The 27,664-nt window shown below is 33.1% G+C and overlaps 1 protein-coding gene, 1 long non-coding RNA gene, 2 other non-coding genes and 1 pseudogene across 4 annotated transcripts; 3 read left to right on the top strand and 2 right to left on the bottom strand.

The window, feature by feature from the left end:
- The first annotated feature begins 1,195 nt into the window (after nt 1-1,195).
- LOC118028330 (uncharacterized) lies at nt 1,196-11,214 on the top strand. The gene is made up of 4 exons (XM_035031883.2): nt 1,196-3,388; nt 8,446-8,757; nt 8,949-9,026; nt 10,463-11,214. Exons 1-4 carry the CDS (start codon nt 1,406-1,408, stop codon nt 10,538-10,540), a joined length of 2,451 nt encoding a protein of 816 aa, XP_034887774.2. The 5' UTR covers nt 1,196-1,405; the 3' UTR covers nt 10,541-11,214.
- On the top strand, nt 3,445-8,112 carry LOC140954596 (uncharacterized). Its single transcript, XR_012167990.1, has 2 exons — nt 3,445-3,894; nt 7,754-8,112. It is a non-coding gene; the product is annotated as an uncharacterized lncRNA (long non-coding RNA).
- A 6,203-nt stretch (nt 11,215-17,417) lies between the features above and the next one.
- Nucleotides 17,418-17,619, top strand: LOC118028395 (small nucleolar RNA U3; annotated as a pseudogene).
- A 1,999-nt stretch (nt 17,620-19,618) lies between these two features.
- Nucleotides 19,619-19,690, bottom strand: TRNAP-UGG (transfer RNA proline (anticodon UGG)). Its single transcript has one exon. It is a non-coding gene; the product is annotated as a tRNA-Pro (tRNA).
- Nucleotides 19,691-21,080: 1,390 nt separating this feature from the next.
- Nucleotides 21,081-21,303, bottom strand: LOC118028396 (small nucleolar RNA U3). The gene has a single exon (XR_004684019.1). It is a non-coding gene; the product is annotated as a small nucleolar RNA U3 (small nucleolar RNA).
- Nucleotides 21,304-27,664: the final 6,361 nt, after the last annotated feature.

Raw genomic sequence — 27,664 nt, 5'->3', positions numbered from 1 at the left:
GTGATTTGATCCAAAATTATCATTTGCAGAACAATATTTCTCTGTTCTCCAGGTACAGCAGCTTCACGTGAAGATCATCATCCATTGTATGGGAAGTGATGGACGCACTCCCGGCCAATGGATTCCTTCTCATTTCCCTCTCTAAGATGTCAGTGCATAACGTGTCCCTGTTCGCTTCCTTATAAGCTTGAGGACACAACTAATAGCGACGACCATATTGTATTAAAGGAAGAAAATCACAAATAAAATTACCAATGGGAAACGAAAGGCTTGGAGTCCCCAACATCCCATGCCTGGTTCACGTGATTGACCCCACCACCACCCCTACCTCTCCCTTTTCTTTGACTTTTTTTATTTTTATTTTTATGGCACTCGACTGGTCACGTGAACTCCTTGTGCGTTCGTGGGAGGGAAATAAAGGTCGACTTCGACAACAAATATTATTTCATTTGAATTACACAAACCAAAGAAATATTGGACGCATGCTCAAAAAGAAAATAAAAATAGAAAAATGCAAAAAGGCCTCCTTCGTTGTTCATATAAACAGTGAAGGAGGCGAGTTTACACCAATTTTTTAAAATTTATTTACTATCTATTTGACTGGTGATCCGTCATAAATTATTATTTTTTCTTTAAAAAAATTATATACTAAAGCTTTTTCAATGTATTTTTGTATATCAAACAAACATAAGTGTAAATAAAAAAACTTACACATGGTAATGAAATTTTTTATTTATTCAAAATTAATAAAAATAGATAAATATAAAATTGATTGAATAAAAAAAATTATGCAAGGTTATATTTATTAGAAATATTATCCAAAAATAAATATTTTTTATTTAAAACATAAAAACAATTATATATGAATTAAAATAATCTCTTTAAAAATTAAATGCATATAAAATAATAAAAAATAATGCTATTTAAATGAGGCTAAATAAAGGGAAGAAAAGAGAAGATGTGTTAATTTAAATATAAATTTAAAATCATTCTGAAAAACATATATTAAGAAAAGGCATTAATTAAAACAAACAACATGTAGAAAAAAAAAAGAAAAAAGAAGGAAAGTACCAGGTATTGTCCCAGCGCTTGGCCCATTTAATAAAGTCTTTGCGTGTGGGCCTGCAATTTTCAACAAAAATAAAGGAGGAGGAATATCGTGAGGTTATTGATAGATATCTGAGAAATAATACAGACATGTCCTGTTAAGTTCCATTTAATAAAGGCTTCAGAATTGTTCATTGTCGTCCTCCATCTGCACCTCTTCTTTTCTCACAAGAGTCTTTAATTTTCGCTGTTCATTTTAAGAGATTTTTTCAAAGATATCCACATTTACCTTTTCATCTTACAAAACTGTTTTTTCAAGGGTTTACTGAGAGAACTAGTTTCCACAGTTGGGGAAAAGATGACAATGCTTAAAAAATTGCCTGAAGAAGTCTTAAATTTATGGAACAATTGGGAGATTCGAGGAATGGTTTTGCTTAGTCTCTTACTACAAACCATCCTCATCGTATTTGGGTCTCGGCGAAAGACAGATGCTAGAAGCTGGATCAGGATTCTCGTTTGGTCTGCATACCTATCAGCAGACATGGTGGCAACTGTTGCATTGGGTAATCTAGCCAGGAGCCAAGGAGACTCATCAGGTGACAGTTCAGAGAAAGCAAACAATTCCATCCAGGCATTTTGGGCACCTTTTCTACTCCTGCACCTTGGTGGCCCAGACACAATCACTGCATACTCAATTGAAGATAACGAGTTGTGGTTAAGGCATTTACTTGGTCTTGTATTCCAAGTCGGGGTGGCTTTTTATGTCTTCTCAAGGTCCTGGGGTAGCGGTATCCTCTCATTCATAGCGATCCCAATGTTCGTTGTTGGCATTGCGAAGTACGCAGAGAGGACTTGGGTGCTCTGGTCTTCATGCTCCAAGAGTTTGAAAAAATCTTATTTTTCAGATTTTCGGGATTCTTATGATCGTACGAGAATATCAAAAACTCGTCCACAAGACCACCAGCGAGATTATCTTCTTCAAGCTTATGTTTTTTCTTATATATCCAAGTTTATGATGCAGGATCTTGTCGTTGGCATTCCTGCACTAATAAGAAGCAGGGACCTGATTTCAAAAAATACAGCAGACGGTGCCTTCAAGGTGGTAGAGGCTGAGCTTGGATTGATATATGATATGCTTTACACTAAAGCGCCTCTGATTTACTCCCGTGGCGGAATCATTCTTCGCTGTATCAGCTCTCTGCTCTCTGTTACTGCGTTTATTACCTTCCAGGTCAAGATTGACAAGCATGACTACTCAACGACGACCGACCTTGCAATCACGTACTTATTGTTTGCGACCGCAGTTTTTCTCGAGTTTTATGCCTTTTCATGCCTTGTTTTGTCTGACTGGACAGTGATTTGGTTGATTGATGAAGGAGAGAACGCCTTGACTGGTGCAATTTATTCTCTGATAAGGAAGTTAACTAGAAGCGAGAGGTGGTCGAGATCCATATCACAGTATAACCTGATAAGCTCTTCCTTCGAAAGCGAGCCACATAGATGCTTGGAATTGCTGGGAATCGATGAAATGAAGAGGCAGATGCATGTGGATCGGAAAGATTTGAATGGAGAACTGCAAGGTCTTATTTTCGAACATCTTCGAGAGAAAGCTCAGAAGATTAAGGAAGATTTGAATGTCTGTGATAAGAATCACAGAAGTAAAATAATTGGTAAGAGGGGAGATGGTGTGCTAGAAAGAGAGGGACTGTTACGGGACTACAAGTGGTGCACGACTGAAGTAGAATTCAGTCGGAGCATTCTTGTCTGGCATCTCGCAACAGAGTTTTGTTATTGTGATGATATGAAAGAAGCAGATGCTTATCTGAATAAAGATGGAAGTAGTGTTTCCACAGAATATGAAACAAGCAAATGCCTATCTGAATACATGATGTATCTTTTGGTGATAAGACCAAATATGCTCTCTAAAGGATTCGTTGATGATGAGGAATATCTAACAACATTGCGAGAATTGCGGGGTCTAAAAGATGGGGAATTTCAGGGTCGAAAATATCGACGTACCTTGCGAGAATTGCAGGGTCTAAAAGATCGTGGTCCTGATGATGAGGGGTATCAACATGCCTTGCGAGAATTGCGCAACAGTCTAAAAGATCGTTATCCTGATGAACGTTCCTGGAAAATAGAAAAGTCAGTGTTACGTGGCGTGGAAAGGCTCGCCAGCCAATTGCTGCGATTGGGACCTGAGAAGCGACGGGAGATTATAAATGCATATTTATGCAGCAGCTCAATGTCCATGGAAAGAGCATACTCAACAACTGAGAAGAGGTGGAGAGTTACTCACTCATGTCTCCCTTCTCATGCTACATCTTGGCTTGAGCGAACAGTACAACTATAATGAATCAGACGAGCTGTTTCTTGATGTGACAGAGGTAAGTATACCAAAAATCCTTCTCAATTAAGTACGTAGATAAATACTGCATTTTTTTAGGCGTCATAATAAAATAACAAATCAGATTATTTCAATTTATATATGTTTGTTTAATTCATTATTTTGGAAATTCCATTTGAATGTTTTCATTTCTTTTTCTTCATTATTAATAAAGTGATTTTAATTGCGTGTCATTTAATTTAAAACAGTTGGATGATGGTTAATATTAGATATTTGCTTTTATTGATACCTTTGCGTCTAATAAAAATTTGGAATAAATGATTAATATTATATATTTGCTTTTATTAACTGACAACTATTTCAATTTCTAACAATAAATTGATTGATGTTCCACCACAATCTTCAATAAAAACAAAAAGGAGGAGAGAAAAGAATATAAGGAGGCTGGATATAAATATATGAGAGGTTTTGCAGCCATGGTAGAGTCGAGTCCCGATGAGGTATGTTTCACTTCCATCTCAATACTTTAAAACCTTTCAATTTACCGTATAGTTTTTTTAAATAGTTTCCATTTTTTTTCTTTTTTAAAATAACTATCAAAACTTTCAATTTTCCTTACATTTCTCTTTTACTTCCTCTCATATACCCATATATAGATGTTATTTTTTGCATAAAAACACTTAAAAACATTTCCAAAAAAATATATAATATTCAAAAACCAATTTTAAACAATAAGCTTTTTAACGATAGGGTAACATTGGTAATTCTATACTTGCATTAACATCAATCGAAGCTAATTTTTAGTTTTTCCATATTGGATAAAGATTCATGATACAATTCTTTGCATGGTACATTTTCATTAAAAAAAAGTCTATTGTCCATAAAAAAATCAAAATACTTTACACTAATTATCTCACAAAATTATTCTTAAATAATATATATAATAATTAAATATACATGTAAATTCGAAAATGGAGATCCAATATATAGGTCAGATATATAATACTCTACCTATCTTTATATTCAAATTGTTTGATTGTATTACATACATATCTCCTTTCAAATAATGGAAGGTAGAACTTTTACAAGTTAGTACAATTATCATCGTGTCCAGCCTTGTTGATTTTTTACACTTGATCAAATGAAATTTTTTTTAGTAACAAACCAGACAGAGGCACACGAGGTTTTCTCTCTCTCTCTCTTTTCAAAGGAAAAGACAAATTGATGACCTGTTAATTTTCCATGCTTTGCACTGTGCCACTCTTTCTCTTCAGCTAAATTCAATGTCCAAGGCCTTTAATAGTCTGTCGTCTAACCAATAATCTTAATATTATAAGCTATTTTTGATATTCACGTTGTGTTGCATAAGTTTTTACACCACACATTCTTTTATTTAAACAAGGTTGCACTTAATTTGCCTCCTTCGAACAGCATGCATGCATGCATATAAAACAAGATTAATGTACTTAATTAGGTAGCAAGTTTTAATCAATTAATAATGGGAAATTAGTCAAATTACCTTTATATTTATTGAAACGAGAAATTAAATTGAATTCATGAGACTCCTAGTTTCTATTTTTAAATAAGAATAATTTGCATAAATTAATCAAATATTTGTTAATTACTCATGTCGAGCTAACAATATTGCTATTTTAAAGGAGTTGAAAAAACTTGAAAAAATTGTAACTGATAAAGATCAAGAGCTTGAGCGTCAACAACGAGTACTTGAGTATAAAGATCGAGAGCTTGAGCATAAAAATCAAGAGCTTAAGCATCAACAGCGAGTGCTTGAGCATAAAGATTGTCGCACCCCAAAAAAATATTTTTTAATTGCGGGTTCGATTGGCGAAATTTTTTATTATTTGGTTTGATTTGGTTCTTTGGAGTCGCCACCTAGTATTTTGGTCACTAGGAACCCTAACTGGTCTCAGAGATCGGGTACGGAGACTGGTTGCGTAAAAGTAAGGTATTAGCACCCCAAATACGCCCTACCTAAGGTAAGCTGCATTGTTTTATTGTCTGATAAAAATAAAAAAAACTAAGGTGTTATTGTGTTTTCCTAGTTGTTGGTCTGTCTATGGTTCAAGAAAAATCCTCCTCGGTAAGAAGATCTTTATCTTATCGGGTAAAAATCCTAACCGTTCTAACGTCCATACCAAAATTTTATTAATAATATTTAGGAATACGTTTTACGTATAAATTTGTAATCCCAAATACTAAAATAAAACAAAAATTTTTTTTTAGAATTTTTGAAATATTGGCCTAGTTCTCATGGCTTGAATAAACTGGTTATTAAAGCCAAAATGCATGTTAATACATATATTGTTTTGAAAATTTTCTTTGCTGTGTGAAAATATGATGTTATAATATTTATATATATATTGGAGAGACTAGGCCGTATTTTAAAACAAAAACAATTTTTGGAAAATATTATTTTTTTTTATGCTTTGACGAAAATCGGGTATTTTAATACTGAGCTTGTATCCTTACGGTATAAAAATACAACCCAATATTAATCCTCTTTGCTAAAAATATACAGAAAAATCAACAATATTTTTAGGGACTTTTTAGAATTTTTTTGAAAGCAAAAACATTTTTTATTCTGAAAAATCTTTGATGTTTTGATGAAAACCGGGTATTTTTAACACTGGTTTTGTATCTTTACAGTATAAAAATACAAACCAATATTAAACCACTTTGACAAAAATATGCAGAAAAATCACAATATTTTTTAAGATTTTTCAAAAATATTTTTTTTTTATAAAAATATATAACATATATACACACATATATATATTAATAATATATAATATATTATAGGGCTGGGCCGGCCCAAATAAATGGGCCAGGCTCAGCCCAAAAAAAGTGGACGGGCCGATCTCGGCCCGCAATGATATCGGGCCGGTCTCGGCCCGCAACTAAAGTGGACGGTCTCGGCCCAAAACTAAAGTGGGCCGGTCTCGGCCCAAAAACTTCTACAGTCTGGGCCAAGACCGACCCAGATTTGCAAGGCTGGGCCAGCAACGGGCTGGGCCAGTGCCTTACGGCCCAGCGGGGGGGGGGAAATTATTTTTCTCCGCCCCCCCCCTCCTGTATGCAACATGCAGGAGGCCAGACGAACACCAACGAAAGAAAAAAATGCAGGGGGGGAGGAATGTGCACCTGACGTGGAGGCGATCGTTGGTGGAGCTGCGGTGTCGTGGCCTCGAGGATGGCGGCGCTGTGGTGTTGCTGCGGATCCTAACAGTGGCCCTTTCCCCTTTTTTTTTTTTTTTTCGGGGTTCTCTCCTCTTCAGTTATTTCCCTCTATTTTCGGTTTCGTTTTTATTGTTTTCGGTTTGTTTTTGTTCTCCCTTCTCCTTCGTGCGTTAATTCTCTTCTCCCTCTATCCTCGGGTCTCTCTCTCTCTTCGGTCTCTCTCTATTTATAAAGAAAAGGGAACCGGCGTGCCTTTTGTTAGTGTGCCTTCAATCACGCAACGGTTGGTCGGCCATTGATGCTTTCGGTGGTGGTGGTGGGGGCGAGGAGAGAGAGGCGGGAAGTTTTGAAAAAAAGCAAAAAAAATGGTTGTCTCTGTTTCTGTTTATGCGGGGGAAAGGAAGAAGATGAACAGTGTCGTTCAAAACGACACCGTTCTGGTCTTTCCTTTTTTTTTTCTTTTTTTTTTATATGAAACGACGTCGTTTTGGATAAAACGCGCCGTTTCATTTAAATGGGTCAAACTTCAAATCAGTCCTCCGAACTCGGTCCCCGCCCCTCTTGTTGGCCGCCTTTTTCACTTTGGTCCTTGGTCTCTGATTTATGCAATTTAGCCCTCAATTGATTAATAAACTTTCAATTTCTTCAATTAGGCCCCTGAACCGAATAATTGTAGCCCCTCCATTTACGCGCCTCTTTCAATTTGGTCCCTGGTTTCGGATTTTCTTAATTAAGTCTCTAATTGGCCATTAAACTTCAATATTTATGCAATTAAGCCCCTGATTTGACCCAATAAATTCCTAAAAAATATATTTTGGCCCCAGAACTTAAATTTCTTCAAATTAAAGCCCAAATTGACTTAAAAATCAATTTTTCTTGCAATCAAATCTTCTATAAATTCAAATAAAAATCCAATTAAATCCATAAACATCCAATTAAGTCCATAAAAATCCAATTAAGTCCATAAAATCCAAATTCGGGCTTTTCTCCTCAAAATTCAAATTTTCCTTCTCAATAGGGCTTTTATCCTTGAAGAATATACTGTCAAAAATTCAATCCTTGTATTTTTAAATTCCTTGACCAATTTTCTGACTGTTTTCCGAGCGCTTCTGCCCCCTGTTATTTTCCTAACCTCTTTTGGCTATTTATTTTATTTTTCAGGGGGATCCAAAAATGGGTTACAACAAAGATCGAGAGCTTGAGCAACTAAGATCTTCTTTAACTACATCAGCTCCACAACAAGGAATTGATTCACTTCCAAGAAGTTTGCCAACACAAATTGATGATCAAGGGATTAACTGCAATAAAGAGATCAATTTAAGCATGGAATAAGAGTAGTAGCTTTTGTTATGTAGTGTCCATAATTATTTAAGTGAATTAACTTAAATAAGTTCCTACTAGAAACAGTATTGTGGGGCTTTATTTTGCATGCATGAATTGAAAAAATTACATTGATGGCTGTTAATTAGTGATTGTGTTTAATTGTATTTATAATTTATCTTTGCTTTAAATTGTTCAAAGCTGTTAGGTGAACTGTCATCCCTTAGTCAGCCTTTGAAACGTAATTACCAGGAGTTCAACTTACTAATTGCAGATTTGTGGAAGAGCCACCACATCATCATGTGCTTATGATGACTCATTCAGCTTCTTAGACTAGCTAGTTCAGGTACTTATTTAAAAATTGAGAAGTTTTTATGAGGCTAATATATCAATTTAAAAATATGTAAACAATGATTCATTTGTTCTTAAGTGCTGGTTGTTGGTGGGAGTCGTCGCAGATGAGTTTTTTGAGAGACTATAGGGATTTTTTTGGAGAATAGAAAATGCAATTATGAAGGGATGGTTATTAATTCAATGGATCCAAAGTAACTGCATCATATTTACAACGGCGAGACTTGGATAGCATCATAAGTAAGGAGGAAGCTCCCACTAAAGGCCCGGCGACAAGCAGGGAGGAAGTTTGGATGGAAATGCTTGCTTATGCAGCAGCTCATTATCCATGGAAAGAAGACGCTCAACAACTGAGAAGAGGTGGAGAGTTGCTCAACCATGTCTGCTTTCTCATGCTACATCTTGGTTTGAGCGAACAGTATGAATACAATTCATTCAAAGACTACAATTCATTAAATGACTACGTACGTGGTCATGATCTGGAATTGCCATGGGTAAAGTCTACCAAAAATATTTCTCGAGTACATTATCTCCATCGACTACCATATATTGATCTTTGTGTCTAAGAAAACTATGGAGTAAATTATTAATATTAGATATTTGATTATGTTAACTGATGACTACTTTAATTCTTGACAACAATCTTGATGATGTTTCACCGCAATTTTCAACAAAAAATATAAAGGAGGAAGAAGAATATCGTGGGGCCATTGATAGATATCTGAGAGGTAATGCAGACATGTCACCGTCAAGTTCCAATGAGGTATGATGCCAATTTCCTTTCTCGCTATCCTTTTCCTCAAATAAACTGTCGAATGGTCACTGCCTTTTTACTGTTTGGATTCTATGGCTATAGAATCAAACTTTTTTATGTTTATTGTTAGAAAAGTTTCTTTGAAAAATAATTTATAGTGACAAGAAAATTTTAGTTTGGTTTTCAGTAAATAAATTTTTTTATTTGAAGTAAAAAATACTTTTGAGAAGTTGTAAAAATTTCAAAAATATCTTATTATTTATTAATTATATCAAATTTGATCTCAATCTTTTGAATATTGCTATATATTTTATTTTGATTTTTAAAATTTTATTTTATTTTATTTTTATACCAACTTTGTTTATTTTTATTGTTATTTTTTTTTAATTGAAATTTTTACACCACACAAAGTTGCACTTAATTTGCTAGCAAACGTTGATTGATTAACAATAGGAAATTAGTGAAATTACCTCTATATATTGGAATGAGAAAATTAACTTGAAATTCATAAAAACTCTTAATTTCTTTTTTTTTAATAAGAAAAAGTTGCGTAGATTAATAAAAAATTACAACTATTTTGAAGGAGGTGAAAGAACTGAAAAGGATGGTAGCATATAAAGACGAAGAGCTTGAGCGTAAAGAGCGAGAGCTTGAGCAGCTGAGGTCCTTTTTAGGTGCATCAACTCCATAGCATGGGATTCGTGCTCTTTAAGGAGGTTCACCAGCACGCACAAACTGATGATCAAGGGATTATTCAATCTTTATCAACAATAAGATTTTGTTATGTTGTATCCGTAGTCAGAAAAACATGTGTTTATCGATTGAAGAATAAAAATACTAAATTATTAATATCATAATTGCTTCTGAAAATGAGAAATCTTTTTTTTTAATGTAAAAAAAAAAAAAAAAATCACCATGATGGCAGTGTTTTTAAAACCTAAGATTCAGGTCTTTTGACTTAAATCTTCAAGCAATCTTCAAGCTTGAAATCCTAAAACAATCTTTAAATACTATCTCTCCCTCTCCAGATTACTTCAAATCCACTTATCCAACATAAACCCATTTCAAGAACCTCCCATAAATCAAAAGAAACCCAAATTTGATGAAACTAAATCGCATTTAATCGATCACTGAGGGAGGTAGACTTCATGACGGTGAGATCTGATGTGGGTATCGGCAGTGGTTGTTCACTGTCTTCCTCCATCTGCACCTCTTATTGCCACTATTTTTGGTGGGTTTTAACGCTGGTCGTGGTGCCGAGGCTTCAGAATTGTGGTGGCTGTGCTTTTTTTTCAGGGTGATTGAGCACGAAAGATGAGGGGAAGAGAAGGGATTTTTCTTTTAGAATGAAGGTTTTTTTTTTTTCCTAAAAAATAATCTTGAGAGGCGTTGAACGCTGTTTTTCATGTTCTCAAGGCATCTCAAGCAGCTCTCCTCTTACACAGGTTTTTCCTGGAAAAAGTATCAGGTCCAAGATGGGAGGCTCTAGACAGAGAGGTGCCAAGAAGCAGAGCTTAATATGACAATCCATTAACGTAAGAAAAGCCAGCCTCCTCTGATGCTTCACTTGTCAATCCGTTTATTCAACTGGACAAGGTAAGCTGCCTTGTTTCTGATCTGCTATACATCTGGATAAATATATAACTATGATTCTTGTTTCAATTTCAAAGAGTACTTCATCGTATTCATGCAATTAAGTTTCCATGAAATTTGATGTGTCTATCAAGCCACCTTACAATGCTCATCACTCTCATTTTAATTATTGATTTGGTACCATTGTCCTTGCATTGCTGCTATAACAGGCATGAAGCTCTTCTTGAAATCTTTTTTATGCGGAATTTTAATCTTTTCTTGAGTTGCCTTCTAACATGGTACAGGCAAAGGATTCCGAGTTATACAAGCCAGTATTGATGGAGTCTTGCACCTCACCGGGTGGGTTCTTACAAAATTTTCAATGTGCCTATTGAGTTGAATAATTTCTGGGAATAGTTTTGATGATTGAACCAGATTCCGTTGTCCATGTATCAGGGGCTTCATATCCTGCAGTAGTTTTCTGGTACATTTTCTCTGTTTTGAGGTTGCAGTATTGATAACACACCTATCCAAGGGTAAATGTGAGCTACAGATTCAAACCTTTCGGGAGTTCAGTGCTCGAACATCATATTCCCAGAAATGAAGTCAGAAGATACGACTCATCACTGCATTCTAAAGCTGATTGCAGGAGCTTTAGAATTATAGGCAATACATCTTGGTCAGAGGGGAGATGGTGTGCTAGAAAGAGAGTGACTGTTACGGGACTACAAGGGGTGCACGACTGAAGTAGAATTCAGTCGGAGCATTCTTGTATGGCATCTCGCAACAAAGATTTGTTATCTTCTTGATAAAGATGGAAGTATTATCTCCAAAGAATATGAAACAAGCAGATGTATATCTGAATACATTATGTATCTTTTGGTGATGAGACCAAATATGCTCTTTAAAGGAATCGGTGATGAGGGATAGCTAATCTTCAATCCTCCATACTTTTTTTTTTTTTTCAATCCTCCATACTTAATTTTTTCAAAAAAATTAAAATGCCTTACATGTATCTCATAAAATCAATCTTGAATGATACTAAGAAAACAATACAAAACTATACAATTATGTTGGATATAAATCAATAAATTATTAATATTTTTTCAATTAAAATAAATTATCAACTCTAAAATCTATATATATATATATATATATATATATATATATATAAAAAAAAGAACTAAAAAAAATCAATAACTAGTGTTGTTTTTTTTCCTTTGTATGTTAACTTTTTTTTTCTTTGGTTATTGATTTTTTTTAGTTCTTATATGATATGTTTATGGGGTTTAGAGTTGATAATTTATTTTAACTTGTTTTTTATATGGTTATTATAATATCATGAAGTGAGCATTTCATGCTTATGTTTAATCAATTAATTTAATTTAATTCAAAAATAATTTTTTTAAACAAAGATAAATTTAACAAATAACAACAACTCAAAAGACTCGAATAACACAAGTCATTTTCAAAATTAAAGAAAAATCCTATGGAAAGCAAATAAAAAACAAATAATGAATTCCAATGTCATGTTAAATAAATATTGAAGGATGAAATTGAGAAAACATAAGCTTTTAAAAAAAAATAAACCTTGATGAATCTCCTAAACTTGCAACCCATAAAATTCTAGACTCGGGCTAAATCATGAAGCTGAATTCTCAACCAATTTAATGTTGAATGATAAAATTAAAAAATAAATATCAATTTAAAAAAATTACCAAGGTAAAAAAATAGCAATAAAAAAAATGAAGATTAGATTTTATAAGAAAAATACCAATGTAAAAAAATAATATAATTTTAAAAATTATCTCAAATAAAACAACTAGCAATCAAAATAATATGGACCAAATCCATAGATGAAAATATTAAAGGAGCGTGAAACTAAAAAATATTCCAATTTTATAAATTATTTGAAATAAAACAAATAATAATAAAAAGAATAGAATTCAAATCTGAAAGGAAAATAAATTGAAGGGTTGCCTTGAGAACTTGAAGGATTAGACATGAAAATTAGGAGGAGAAAAAAAAGAAGTCACTAACACCAAACCGGAGGTCGATGAGCTATTCGAGCTGCTTAAGGATGGAGGGGTTATCAAGGCAATTAGAATGCCACCTTGAAAGCTATTGTTTGGCTGCCAAACAAACACTCACGCATTATTTGAGTAGCATGGGCTCACTCCACTTGTCAACGAGTGCTCATACCTACTAGTTTTGTTTTTTAATAATATTTTATATTTATTAAATTATCAAATTACACTCTAGTTAATTTTGTTATAACAAAAAAAAAACTAGGGTGAAATTATAGAAAAGCCGTTGTGCTTTAGGCTAAAGAGATTTTGTTTTAAAAGTAATTTAGTTATTTTAGTGTGTTTTAAAAGGTGAAATTTTGAAGGGAAAAAAAAAAGAGCATTTAGATACTAGTTAAATAAATTTTATTTTTGAATGTAATTTAATTATTTAACTATGCTGTAAAAATATAAAAAGATAGAGTTGTTTTTGATCAAGGATCATGAAAAAAAAATCTTATTATAATAGAATTCATCGATTTTTTCAAAAAAGGTTAAATTTTATCGTTTCAATCCGCAACACAATAAATTAGAGTGTACAATGAAAGACTAAGCATTATTATTTTGTTTTTAATTTTAATTTAACAAAAATGCCCTAACACTATGTAAAGCTATAGAAATTTGAAACAGTCTACAAGTGCGTTTGATAATACAATAAATGAAACTTTTATGAAATTGCTTTTCAATTGAAAAATACATAAAAAATTTTATTATTATTTTTATCTTCAACACATAAAAATCATAAAAAAATATATTTTTTAAAATATCAATTTAATTATTTTTCTAGTATAAAATAGTTTTTAAAAAATATTTTTAAAAGCAACCTAAACCCACAGAAAAAAACACTGCCTCCATTGCCTGTTTGGTTTGCCATAGGTGGTCCTATCATCTAGGTTCAGTGCTGGTATTGACGACACCCAACAATTAATGAACGACATGTCAGCTATTGTGAAAGGTGCCAATGTTAAGCTGATACTCTTTTTTTTTACTAGATAGCTTGCTTGCTGTTTGCTAACTTGCTACTGGTTTTTTAACTTATTATTTTTTTAATTTTATAATAATTAAAATAAATATCAGGAAAGACTCTGTAAATGATATAAAAAATTTTAAAATATATCTGATGTTGGTATTATGGTAATGATTATTTTTAAATAATTTTTTTTTAAAAAAAAATATTGAGATAATATATATTTTTTTTAAAAAAATATTTTTAATATTAGAACATCAAAATAATTTAAAAACACTAAAAAAATTAATTAAAAAAATACTTTTATTATATAAAAGCAAACGGACTATAAGTATCCTTGTATTAACTTTAACATCTTACAATATTTAATTAAATTGTAAGATTCAAGTAAATATTGGAGGACTATATTCGATTCACTATAAAGATTTTTGAAGCTATAATAATTATATAATTATTTATAAAATAAATTCCAGTCTTACGTTAACCGTTTTGTCACCATAAGTATTTAAAAGATTATAAATAATTCTAAACATCAAAATCATCTAAAATATATTTGAAAAAAATATTTTATAAAAAATATAAATTAATTTTGGAGAATTAAAAAGAAAAATGGGGACATACATGCTAGGCCCGGTGATGAAACGCCTAGGCCATCGAGTTAGCCCATAAGTGCATGTTTTTTTTTTCCGCCAACGGATCATCCACTATCACAATTTTGATGACTTTAAAGCCGCTGAAAAATTAGGAATTGCTCTATTTTTTTTTTACAAAAAAAAAAAAAAAAGGCTCATTTTCTTTCATTATTTTTCATCTCAAATGCCTCAAAATCCTTTCAAAAGACTCTTAGAACCCAACCTGAACCTTAAAATTCAATAAAAAACAACTTAAAAATGAATCAAATCCGAAACCTATTTTAATTTTTAGAGATTGAAAATTGAAATACAAAAATTTTAATTAGCAAAATATAAAATATAAAATTACAAGAATCTATTCAAGCTAGCTTATAAGGAAGCGAACAATGACAGGTTCTGCATTGGTATCTTAGAGAGGGAAATGAGAAGGAATCCAATGGCGTGGAGTGCGTCCATCACTTCCCATACAATGGATGATGATCTTCACAGGAAGCTGCTATACCTGGAGAACAAAGGTATATTGTTCTGCACATGATAATTTTGGATTAAATTACTAGTTTTTTTGCTGAAGCCAGTACATTTTTCTTATGCACTTTCAGCTCTGTGGGACTGTTTCTTCTTCAACCATTCTCTTCTTTGTTTGTACTAAACGCTTGTTTAGAACCCATAGATTCCATTAAAGTGAAAATATTCGATATGTGAGTAAATAAATTTCTTGGAGAGCAGGATGCCCACTAATTGTGGAGTGAAGCAAGAACAATGGACCATGCAGTCATGGCAAGATAAGGAGAGGAATCATGGCATTGACTAAGATATAATTAAGGAGCACACTCTTTAAATTTATTTATTTTTCTTTTAATAAGGAGCACGAACCTTTTGCTCATCAACTATGAATATTGTGCTTTGTCTTGGAAATATGGGCACCGCCTGGCATGGTCAAAAAGTTCTTACCAGGCTGGGCTACTGCTCGATAGTAAGAGAGCAAACACGAAACATGGATAGGGTTAGCGCTTAGCACAACCACGTTACACCTCCAAGATGGAATTGACCACAGACACTTGCACTGCTACAGGTGTAACACCAGCAGCCCTCGACAACCGTGTATTAGACAAAACCTTATCCTTGGTCTCTCGTCGGCGAAAGCATTCAATATAGACGGCTGATTTGAAAAAAAAAATCAGGTTTTGTCATCTCAGATCTGCAAGTTGGACATACTAGTGCATGCATTAATTAATGGCTAGCCATCTCAGATCTGCAAGTTGGACAACAAGAAGCAACATGGTATTGTGAGCAACAGAGAACACGAGATGGATGATTCATAGAGAAATTTGTTAAGAACTACAGCAAACATAAAAACGTTCAGCGATTAGATCCGTGGGTAATGAATGGATGGCTTCAATTTGACTGAAACAATACAATATAAACTGTACACAATTTAATACTTTTTTTAATCTTACGAAACTCTAAAATATCTAACACGACATGTATAAAAAAGAAATGCGGGGAGGGGGGTCACAAAGCAAACATATAGAGAGAGAGAGAGAGAGAGAGAGATTGAGCTAAGGACAATGATGAGGAAAATATTGGTTGCTGTGTTGATTGTGAGCATGGTCGCTTCTCATTTTGAGAACGTAGCGTCTGATGCTTCTGATTGCGATGACGCATGTACCACCGGCTGCGTTCAATCAAACACAAGACTTATGCGCCGCTGTGATATCAAATGTGGGATAAGATGCGGTCCAGATTCTGAAGTCGAAGATCACACAGGTTAAAGAACTTGGGAGTCTCAAAGATGAATGCTACCTGGAATCTATTTATGGAATAATTTGCAGCAACTCTTTTGACTGTTTTTATTTTCTGTCAAATTTTCAGTGTTGATAGTCTTTGTATTAGAAATAATCTCAAGTTTGAATAAAGAAAGGAGAGAATCACTTTTGAAACTCCAGTTGCTGTAAGAAAAGTAGCCGTTCGCTCTTGAAACTTGATAATCATCATTGTAGACACAGAAAAACACAGATTCATCTATCAAGCTAGAAGGCACCAGTAAAGTACCTCTGCAATCTGCATCGTGGAACAAGTAATTAAAGGAAATCATGATAAACGAAGTGGAAGAGGAGAGAGGCCGTATTGCCATCTTCTGGAACGAAGAAGTTCCTCAGAATCCTAAAACATCAAACAGCAATAATTAATGTCTGCCATCTCAGATCTGCAAGTTGAAGAACAACAAGCAACATCGTATTGTGAGCAACAGAGAACATGAGATGGATGATTCATAAATAAATTTGTTAAAAACGACAGCAAACAGAAAAAACGCTCAGCGATTAGATCCTTGGGTAATGAATGGATGGCATCAACTTGACTGAAACAATACATATAAACTGTGCACAATTTAAATGCAGAACTAGCCTTGGCTTGAAGCTGATCATGCATTCCTTAAACTTTCCCACATAGCTGGTCGTTCAGGGTGGACATCTACATAATATTTTACAAATTGCACATGAACATGCAAGGATGGTGCCCATCGATACTTTGCGTTTTGCTGCACCTTTTTCCCTCAGCCGAATATACATTCGAAATCTAAGTTTAACCCTCTCAAAATCATAGCATAAATATGCTGGGAATTCCTCCAGTGAGTTGACCGAGTAGCCTAGGAAATTTGTCATGCAATCAATCTTCTTTTCAAGTGCATCTTTGGTCTGGTCTGGTTTGGCACCATTGGAACTTGTTTAATGAAGCTGGAGACAACATTGTAGTCCAAACCAGTTTGTACCAGGCAACCCATCCTCTCTTGTAATTGATTTCCTCTACCTCGAAACGTTTTTAGAAATCTTGTCATCTCATCTGAGTTTTCAACGTGCTCCACCCTCAGCAAGAACGCTGTTTTCTCCAAAACAGTAACAGATAGTCCCCGGTCGGGATTCTAAAATACCACCACAAAGGCAGCGCCGCAGTAGCTGAGGGTCATCCTCGTACTTTCATATCACTACTCTCCCCTTGGATATTACCGGGGCCGCGGGGCTCCTAGCAAGAAGCAAAAAGACGGACAAAGCGTTTTCTTTAGGACAAAAACACCCTTGAACAAAATAGAACTAGATTTGTCCCACATCAGAAAAGAACGAAAAAACAACAGAGTTAATAAACTGTTCGAGGAGCACAGAACAACACGACCTTACTTGAACAGGATCTGTTCTATAGGATCGTACCTCTGTATCCTTAATCACTAAGGAGACAGGAACTTAAACCTGGTTGAGGAATCATGACCGTGTGATCATAGCGTGAATAATGGCTTGAAGGCCTTCATGAACATCATGGCTGTAGAGGATCGTTTAATGGCTGGGAATGGTCATGCGGTTGTCTGACAGGTTTCTTTATTTTTGAATGCAATAAAAAAAAAAATAACACTAGTGAGTTGTAGAGGACATCACCTAAGATTTCTCTTTTCTCCACCAAAAACATTCTCTAACAGCCTGCCTCTCTCGATCGATCGAACACTCCTCTTGCTCTGTAGCAAAACTCGCGACAGTTAAGCTTTTTTCCTCTACCAGCAATAATGTTAGATTTTCTGACCAAACAAGTCATAGCTGCGGCCATCCACATTTCACTTCTAAAAATATATTAATTTCTTGATTTTAATTAATTTGATATAATTGATATTTAATTAGTGTTAATTGGATTTTTATGGAGTGTTAGGGTTTTAAATTAGGTTAATTAGATGTAATTGAAGTTGTAAATTAGATATTATTATGTTATTTTGTTTAATTATTTTAGGTTGTTGTTGATTGTAAATGAATAAAGTTATATGTTTGAAATGTTAGTGTTGATTTAGGTTAAATTATGAATTATATTAATTAGATATATTTTTAGTTGATGGTTTGATTATTTTATTAAATAAATAGTTTTTTTTTTATTGTTAATTATGAATTAAAAAGATTATGTAATGAGATAGTGTTGATTTAGGTTAAATTATGAGTTATATTGAATTTTATATAAAATAATAATACTAGCTATGTAATACTTGAATTTGTTTAATAAGAATCGAAGAAAATCCACTTGTTTACATAATGAAATGGATGCTAGAGAGGGGTATTCATTAAATAGAAGTGATATATGTGATCAAATGGGTCATAATAAAAAAACTTGTGAAACTAGATAATATATATTATTTTTTATATTTATTTTAAATTATATCAACTTTAATTAAATTATAAATGTTAACAATATTTTTTTATATAGAACCTCGAGGTAGACATGATTCAGACTAAAGGAGGTTCAACCTATTTTAGGAGTGTCGACAAGCAGAACCATTTTATTGTTGATGTGGGTCTTGATGATAGGTCAATGTTATATATATATATGTTAATTATTACAATTTTAACTATATTTATTAATGATTTAACTAAGTTGTTTGATTTTTAGGATGGTTATCTAGTAATACCTAAACAACATACCTTGATAGAGTTGCTTGAGTGAGTGCGTCCGTATGTTATCGAGGTTGGTGTTCATGAGATCATTTAGTTGTGCCTCATAAATCTTGACAATGCATTGATTGCAATATTGGTAGAGAGTTGGAGAAGAGAGACACATTTTTCATCGATATATTGGTGAGATGATACCAACACTACATGATGTGGTGATGTTGAGACACTTGTAATTAAAAAGAAATATATAATTGACCGGTCTTTTGAGTTACAAGAAGTAATAATAATAAGATATAATTGATTGATACAAGAAGTCATGTGTTATTTATATAAATTGAATGTAAAAAAAAAATTTAGAGATTTGTAATTAAATTGTAATTGAATTTGAACTTGAATGATAACGAGGAGAACCTATATAATGTGTTTTTTTTTCTTATCTAATGTACGTACTACGTAGTTGTCTTGTGCAGTGGTTGTTTGTATTAAAGCCACCAGTTATCTAAAACAGCTCTTCTTTTACGAGGTGAAAGAAGCTACACACAGATATGATCCCAGCTTGGTCTTCCTGATTAATTCCACCACCATATATATATATATATGCTCATCGATTCATTGGGGTTTGTTGCGAAGAGCACTTGCAAATGTTTTCATCTAAGTAGGTTTGCTGTCAAAAATGTGTTTGGTTTTGTAATTGTTTGAAGTTTTTGATGTATGGCGCTGTCTAGTGGTGTGGTAGCTTCTGGTCACCATGAATGTTGTAAACTCACCTTGTTGGCCTGAGTGCAGGTTGTTAATAATATTTTCCACTCATATTTCTTGATGCGGGAATCTTTCTATCTTGTCCACTGCTTTTCCTTTTTGCAAAAAGATAAGATATTTTCATAGAATCTTGTCGGCAAAACCAGAAATATCAGAACATACGAGGTAAAACTCCTACGTTGAAGATGGGGCATTCCGAGAATCGAACTCGGGACCTCTCGCACCCAAAGCGAGAATCATACCACTAGACCAAATGCCCAACTTACGAACGGTTATCATGTTAATTAACATAGTTCTACTTACCTTTTTAATGCTATACATGGCAATTAATATTTAATACTGCCTTGTCAGAGATTCGAGGGAGATGGGTGCTCTTTCGATCTATTTTTTGCTAACATATACATATACATATATACATATAACAGAGAGACTGATCATTAATTGTTATTGATGACTTTTTTTTTTTTATTATTATTGTTGTTCTTTAATATTTTTAGGGGCTTTTTAACCTTTTTAATTTCAAACTTTTTTTTTTCAATATTCAGTTTGCTGGGACATTATACTTTATCATTTTTAATTTATTCTGTATGTAGTTGTCATAATCTGAATAACAAATTTTATAGGTTAAATATGTCAACCCGAATTATTTTTTTAATTGATTATATAATTAACATGTTATTTATATAAATTGAATGTAAAAAAATATACAACTAACTTTGTAGCTTGTCTTGTCAGATGATATAGCTAAATTTTACTCATGTCTGTGAGTTTTATCAAGATGATTTGAGTACGCAACAGTCACATTAGATATATATTAAAAATATATTTAATTTTCTTATTATTTTAAAGTTAATTATTTAATTTTAATTAATTATTTGAGATAATTATTTTATATGTTCTAATAGGTTATATAGATGTCATATATAAAAGAATTGATACTTTCAGTTTCGTCTATATACTATGAGAGATCTAACATTTGATTAGAACAAGTCCCTCTATGATATTATTGAAATATATTGTCTAAATCAAGTAATGTGATAATTTAAATTATCTTAACATACACAAAATTATGTTGATTCTAGAGAGAAACTACATAGTGTTGGTTGTCATGGTAAATATGAGAAAAATTGATTGATAATTCATACATTTTACTTTAATTTTTGAGATATTAAGAGATATAGTATTTTTAAAGAGCGAATATCTATAATTAATATAGATACCTACATGACATATATCCATGACACTCCATTTCGTTTTTTTCCTCTCGGTTTTGTTATAATAATTTGACCTAGGAAGAAAGTGGAATACACCAATCAACTTAAAGCATATGAAGTATAAAATTAAAAGAAAATCAAAATTCCAACATTTTTATTGATTAAAACACTCGGAGGAAGAGGCTATTATAAAATGTATTAAGAAACTCGAGTTGACTAGAAAAGGAAAAGACAAATAAAATCAATTTTTAGGATGATGCTAGATTTTACGATAACAAATATACTAATATAGTGCCCTGTAGTAAAATAGATTAATAAAATCAGGTTGCCATGGAATAAGATTTTGTTGAAGGTCGGGAAAGATGGAGGGAGGGGGAATCAACCTAACTTATATGCATATTTTTTACCACGTACGTGATTTTTCAAAAATAAAGAAATCTGTCAGACAACCGCATGACCATATTCCCAACACAACAAAGTGAATGGCTGGGAAACGATCCTCTACAGCCATGATAATCACGAGAGCCATCAAGCCATTACTCACGCTATGATCATACAGTCATGAATTCCTCAAACCAGGTTTAGGTTCCCGTCTCCTTAGTTATTAAAGATGCAGAGGTATGATCCTATAGAACAGATCCTGTTCAAGTAAGGTCGTGCTATTACGGGCTCCTCGAACAATTTATTAACTCGATTGGTTCTTCACTCTTTTCCGATGTGGTACAAATCTGGTCCTAGGTGTTTTTATCTCTGTCCGTCTTTTTGCTTCGAGCCCCGGCAGTGTCCAAGGGGAGAGTAATATGAAAGTATGAGGAAGACCCTGAGCGGCTGCGGTGCTTTAGCGGTGGTATTTTGTTAGAATGAAACAAGCTGAGATAAGAGCACTTTCCAGGCACCGAAAGACTAGCACTCCTGCAGAAGGAAAAGCTGCAGATTTGAATTAGTCTCTTGATCAGTTGAGATAACCTTAATGATGATCATCCTTTGTCCCTTCTCGCAGTGTCCAGAAACCCCACTTATGAAGTAGGAAGACGCTGGATGATTAAGATAGTGAACAGTGTTGGAAAAGAAGTTGGGGTGACGGGAGTTGCACTTCTTGTAATCCTCTACCCTGACCTTCATCACGGAATCCTTCCTGTGCTTGAAACCTTCGCAAAAAAAGATGATGAACACCCAGGAAATTGAAGCTAAAGGCAGATCTCGTATTTCTTTGTGTTTGAACTGATCACGAGCTGTATCACCAACTTGGAATCGGTTCTCTAAGGCCCAGTCAACGTAGATTCTGGTATCAATGGCATCGAAGAGAATAACCGATAAGTATCGAAGAGAAGTGAAATGACCGCCATGAACAACTACGTTTGCTTGGGAGTGCTCATGGTGTAACAGGAAGCCAATCGCTACAGAAGCTATCTTGCTGTGAACTGAAACTACAGGGGAAAAAATACAGGAAGGAGAACTTGGGATTTTGGGAGTTGCCGTTGTAGCTCTAATAATAGGCTTCGTGGGAGCGGTGGCCTGTCAGACAACCGCAGGACCATCCATGGTTAAGAAACGATCCTCCATAGTTACTGTCTAGCAAGCTATGATCACACGGTCATGATTCATCTGTCGTTAAAAAAAAGATAAAAAAATATTTACTGCCTTCGTGAGATATCTCTCTTGCTTCGATGTGGGACAATATTTACCTCTTTGTTCAAGGGTATTTTTGTCCGAGAAAAAAGCTTAGCTCACCGTTTCGCTCAAGTCCTGATGAATAAAGAAAAGAATGAGCAATGTTTGAACGAGCATCTCGTTGGATTCCAACATTCTTTCAAGAAGATGCTTCACAGTTATTGCTCGATGTGGGACACTGTGTTTCTGTTTGCTTCAAGTCCTACAAAAAACAAATAATCGATACAATGTGTTTCTGCCTTTTGTTTTTATACGTATAACTTCGATTTTTTAGATAAAAAAAAATAACAAAATTTTTTGAGCAAATAGAATTTTTTCAATTTAATTTTTTAGAAATGAACTTCTAAATTTTTTTTAGATAATAAAATAATAAGGAAAATAAGATTCAATTAGTATAGAAAAAATTACATGATATCGGATCAATAAAAATAATATATATATAAAGTGATATATACAAAAAAAAAAAATAGCAATTCATATCTGTTGAATGAAATTAAAAAGAGAAAATTTAAAGGATTAGTTTTAATCACTATAATCAAATGATATCTTAAAAATATATTCACCAAACACAACGAATGTGTTCTGTGTGGGATCGATAATGTGTTATCAACATTCTTACAACTTCATTTGTTTTTGGTGTGGGATAATGTGTTTCGTTCAAGGCAAGGTTGTCAATTCCGTTTCGATAAGTGTTTTGTTTTTTTCAATTGAAACGAAATGTTTCAGTTTCGGAGTGTTTCGGCGTGTCGTTTCGGGGTTGTACTGTTCATATATATATATTCCACAAACATAATTCAAATTCAAGATAAATTAATTATAAATTATGCAATACAAACGTAATGCCAAACAAATATAATTTTAAAATTTAAAATATTTTTAAATAGTAAAAGATTAAATAGATCTTTAACTTAAAGTAATATAAACCATATATATTAGTGATAAAACTAATTTTAAAAAATTAATATCATTGTTAATGAAAATAGTAATAATAAATTTCAATATTATTATTAATATCATTGCTATTGAAAATAATAATAAAAAAAGTTTTTTATAATCGGGTGGTTTAATTAATGAAATTGAGCAAGGTTCAATTTGATTCAATGGTTTTTTGGCCGAAACGGAACATGTGGAATGAAACCGGAACGTTTCGGCCGGAATTTGACCGAAAAATCCGGAACGGGCCGAGATTTAAAATGAGATGAAATTTGTTCCGTTTTATTTCGTTTTTTGAATTGGTATGAAATGTTTCGGTCATTTCAGATAAAACGGAACGAAATTGACAACCTTGGTTCAAGGATGATGGGCTTTATTTACAATACAATTTCTAAATTTTTTTTAAAAAAAACAATATTGGCTGCATTCTAAATTTATTCTAAATTTCCAATAATACTATTTATTATTCATGGACCCACCATGATTTGCTAAACGCAGGGTTGCTGAAAGCAGAAAAAGGCAGATCTGAGATGGCAGACATTAATTATTGCATGCACTAGTATGTGGTCTTCTGCTGTGCACGCATTAGTGGCCAGCCTGAGTTTAACTGGCTAATGAAATTGTCTCCTCCATTAAAAATCCATTTTATTTATGGAGTTTATTTGCTGTTTTGATGTTTTAGGATTCTGAGGAATTTCTTCTGGTTCTTCGTTCCAGAAGATGACAATATGGCCTCTCTCCTCTTCCACTTCGTTTATCATGATTTCCTTTAATTGCTTGTTCCACGATGCAGATTGCAGTGTGTACTTTACTGGTGCCTTATAGCTTGATAGATGAATCTGTGTTTTTCTGTGTCTAAAATGATGATCATCAAGTTTCAAGAACAAAAGGCTACAATTTTTTCTTACAGCAACTGAAGTTTCAGAAGTGATTCTCTCCTTTCTTTATTCAAATTTGAGATTGGATAGCCCTAATCCCCCCCTTCCCTTCCTATTTCTAATACAAAGACTATCAACACTGAAAATTTGACAGAAATTAAAACAGTCAAAAGAGTTGCTGCAAATTATTCCATAAATAGATTCCAGGTAGCATTCATCTTTGAGACTCTCAAGTTCTTTAACCCGTGTGATCTTCGACTTCAGAATCCGGACCGCATCTTATCCCACATTTGATATTACAGCGGAGCAAAAGTCTTGTGTTTGATTGAACGCAGCCGGTGGTACATGCGTCATCGCAATCAGAAGCATCAGACGCTACGTTCTCAAAATGAGAAGCGACCATGCTCACAATCAACACTGCAACCAATATTTTCCTCATCATTGTCCTCAATCTCTCTCTCTCTCTTCTCTCTATGTTTGCTTTGTGACCCCCTTCCCCTCATTTCTTTTTTATAGATGCCGTGTTAGATATTTTAGAGTTTCGTAATATTAAAAAATATTAAAAAAGTATTAATAAAATAATATAGTTTGAATACGATTGTTATTAAGAATAGTACTTAAACACAAGCTTTAATTAAAAGTTTTGTATTTTGAATCTTATCTTTTAATCTTTAAATTTTATAAAAGTTCTAATTGATTTGTGTATAGGTTAATTAATTTAAAAAATATATTTATTAAAAAATATATATTAAATAAATATATTTTGAAATGCAATTATTATTCTAAATAACAATTATGAATAAAAAAAATCTAAGACATAAAACTATGCTATTTTATAGATATTTTTTTAACATGTATTATTATCCCAAATTCTTTACTCTTGTTTTAAACAATTATGAATAAAAAAATATTCTAAAACATAAAAAATATTTTTTTAGAAAAATCCTTCATCTATCCCTTTTTTTTTTAATTAAATCAGCCATCTATGTTGAATGCTTACGCTGACAAGAGACCAAGGATAAGGTTTGACTGATACACTGTTATCGAGGGCGGCTGGAATTTTACAACTGTAGCAGTGCGACTGTCGGTAGTTAATTAGAGTGTGTTTATCATTGTGGCGGTGAAAAAATATATTTTAAAAAATTAAATATTTTTTTATTTTAAATTAATATATTTTTGATGTTTTTTAATTATTTTAATATGCTGATGTCAAAAATAAAATTTAAAAAATAAAAAAAATATTTTTAGCATGCTTTTCTAAGTAAAAAGTATTTTAAAAAACAACAACAACCACACTCCAAACACGCTCGGTCCATCTGCGAGGTGTTATTTTCGAAGTGATTTTCCTAATTTATTTATAGTTTGTCTTTAATAAAATATATTTATTTTTAAATGATTTTCTTAACACTTATAATTTTTTTTATTCAATCAATTTAATATTATATTTTTCAAGATTTAATATCTTGATTTACATTTGTCTTTAGATTTTTAAAATTTATTTTTAAGTGTTGTTAATAATTTTTTATTGATTTATTAACATACATAATTCTTAGTTTATTTAATTATATAAATACATAAATTTTTTGATCTGTTATATTTTTTTAACAATCAAAATACATTGAAAAATAAATCTACATAAATAATTTTATAAAAAATAAAAAAATTTAACCCATAGCAAAGCACAAGTCATGTGACGTGTTAGATCGCTTAAGGCAATGTTTGATATTACGTTTTGGAAATACTTTTTAAAAAAATTAATTTTATTTTTACTTAAAATTAAATATATTTTTTATGTTTTTAGATTATTTTTATGTATTTATATATATATAAAAAAATTATTTTAATATTTTCTAAAATAAAAAACATTTTATAAAAGTAACATCTACCCCACTTTTAAACACTCATACCATCAAGCAGTAGCCCAGCCTTTTAAGAACTTTTTGACGATGCCAGGCGCTGCCCATATTTGGAAGCTTGTTCTGCCCATGGGCCTGTCAATCCATTTTACACCTCCGCAATAATAGCTCGAAAGGTTAATGGAGTTTTTGGAACTGGCTGGTTTGCGCTAAAGCCACCATTGGAGTTTGAACCATTGACTTGACGTTCAGCAGATGATTTGGTTGCATAGATACTCACGGTCGTCCTGTCCTGTATGAATGGGATGAAACAGTGTGTTCGTCCCTTGTTTGCCGTGGACCGAAACTCAACATTCATAGTTTTTTGTTTTTCCAAGACAAAGCACAATATTCATAGTTTTTTGTTTTTTGGTTAATCTCAGCCTTGTCCTTGATAAATGCCCCCTGAACATCCTCTTTAAGCTCCATGAAACGTGTCTTCTTGATTCTTTGTTCATCTAGGGTGCCCTTTTCAAGGTAAAACAAATCAGGAAGGTCATCCTCCATGAACTTATCGAGCACTTGGGAGCAATTGGGGAAGTATCGTCGGCCCATTTCAACTGCCATCATGACAAACACAGCTAATATGAGAATAATTGCAAAAACTAAATAGTTTGTATTTTCTAAGCCACAAGTGATATTTGATTTGCTCAATTCTGCAACTTCATGGGAATTCAATTGAGTCAATCAGATTAAAATATTCTAGGACCCTCATAATAATAACACATTATAACATGTCCTGATGCTGGTTCCTGAAACAGAAGGATTCATAGTTTTAAATAACAAATATTAAAATATTCTTGTAGTCCAAGTCGGGGTGGCTTTTTATGTCTTCTCAAGGTCCTTGGGTAGCGGTATCCTCACATTCATAGCGATCCCAATGTTCGTTGTTGGCATTGCAAAGTACGCAGAGAGGACTTGGGTGCTCTGGTCTTCATGCTCCAAGAGTTTGAAAAACTCTCCTCTCAGATTTTTGGCGTTCTTTTGATCGTACGAGAATATCAGAAACTTGTCCACAAGACCTCCAGCGAGATTATCTTCTTCAAGCTAATGGTTTTTCTTATATATCCAAGTTCATGATGCAGGATCTTGTCCCTGGCATTCGTGAACTAATAAGAAGCCGAGAGCTGATTTCCAAATATTCAGCAGACGGTGCCTTCAAGGTGGTAGAGGCTGAGCTTGGATTGATATATGATATGCTTTATACTAAAGCGCCTCTGATTTACTCCCGTGCCGGAGTCATTCTTCGTTGTATCAGCTCTCTGCTCTTTGTTACTGCGTTTATTACCTTCCAGTTCAAGATTGACAAGCATGCCTACTCAACGACCGACATTGCAATCACGTATTTATTGTTTGCAGCCGCTGTTTTTCTCGAGTTTTATGCTTTTTTATGCCTTGTTTTGTCGGACTGGACAATGATTTGGTTGATTGATGAAGAAGGGAACGGCCTGAGTAATGCAACTTATTCTCTGATAAGGAAGTTAACTAGAAGCAAGAGGTGGTCGAGATCCATATCACAACACAACCTGATAAGCTCTTCCAAAGAAAGCGAGACAATTGGAAGAAGATGATATTATTGATTTCAAAATATTCTTAAATAGAGATAGAGTCTTACTTAGAAACAAAGGCTATTTAAAATTTT

The sequence above is a fragment of the Populus alba genome, chromosome 15 (genome assembly GCF_005239225.2).
Source record: "Populus alba chromosome 15, ASM523922v2, whole genome shotgun sequence".
Lineage (NCBI taxonomy): Eukaryota > Viridiplantae > Streptophyta > Magnoliopsida > Malpighiales > Salicaceae > Populus > Populus alba.
This window is presented reverse-complemented; position numbering and strand designations above follow the sequence as displayed.

Excerpts from the sequence above, each read along its gene's own strand:
- LOC118028330 (XM_035031883.2), top strand. The coding sequence starts at position 1,406 with ATGACAATGCTTAAAAAATTGCCTGAAGAAGTCTTAAATTTATGGAAC. Across the intron at positions 3,389-8,445 it reads CATCTTGGCTTGAGCGAACA|AATGGATCCAAAGTAACTGC; the intron begins GTACAACTATAA and ends GGTTATTAATTC. Across the intron at positions 9,027-10,462 it reads CACCGTCAAGTTCCAATGAG|GTTTTTCCTGGAAAAAGTAT; the intron begins GTATGATGCCAA and ends CCTCTTACACAG.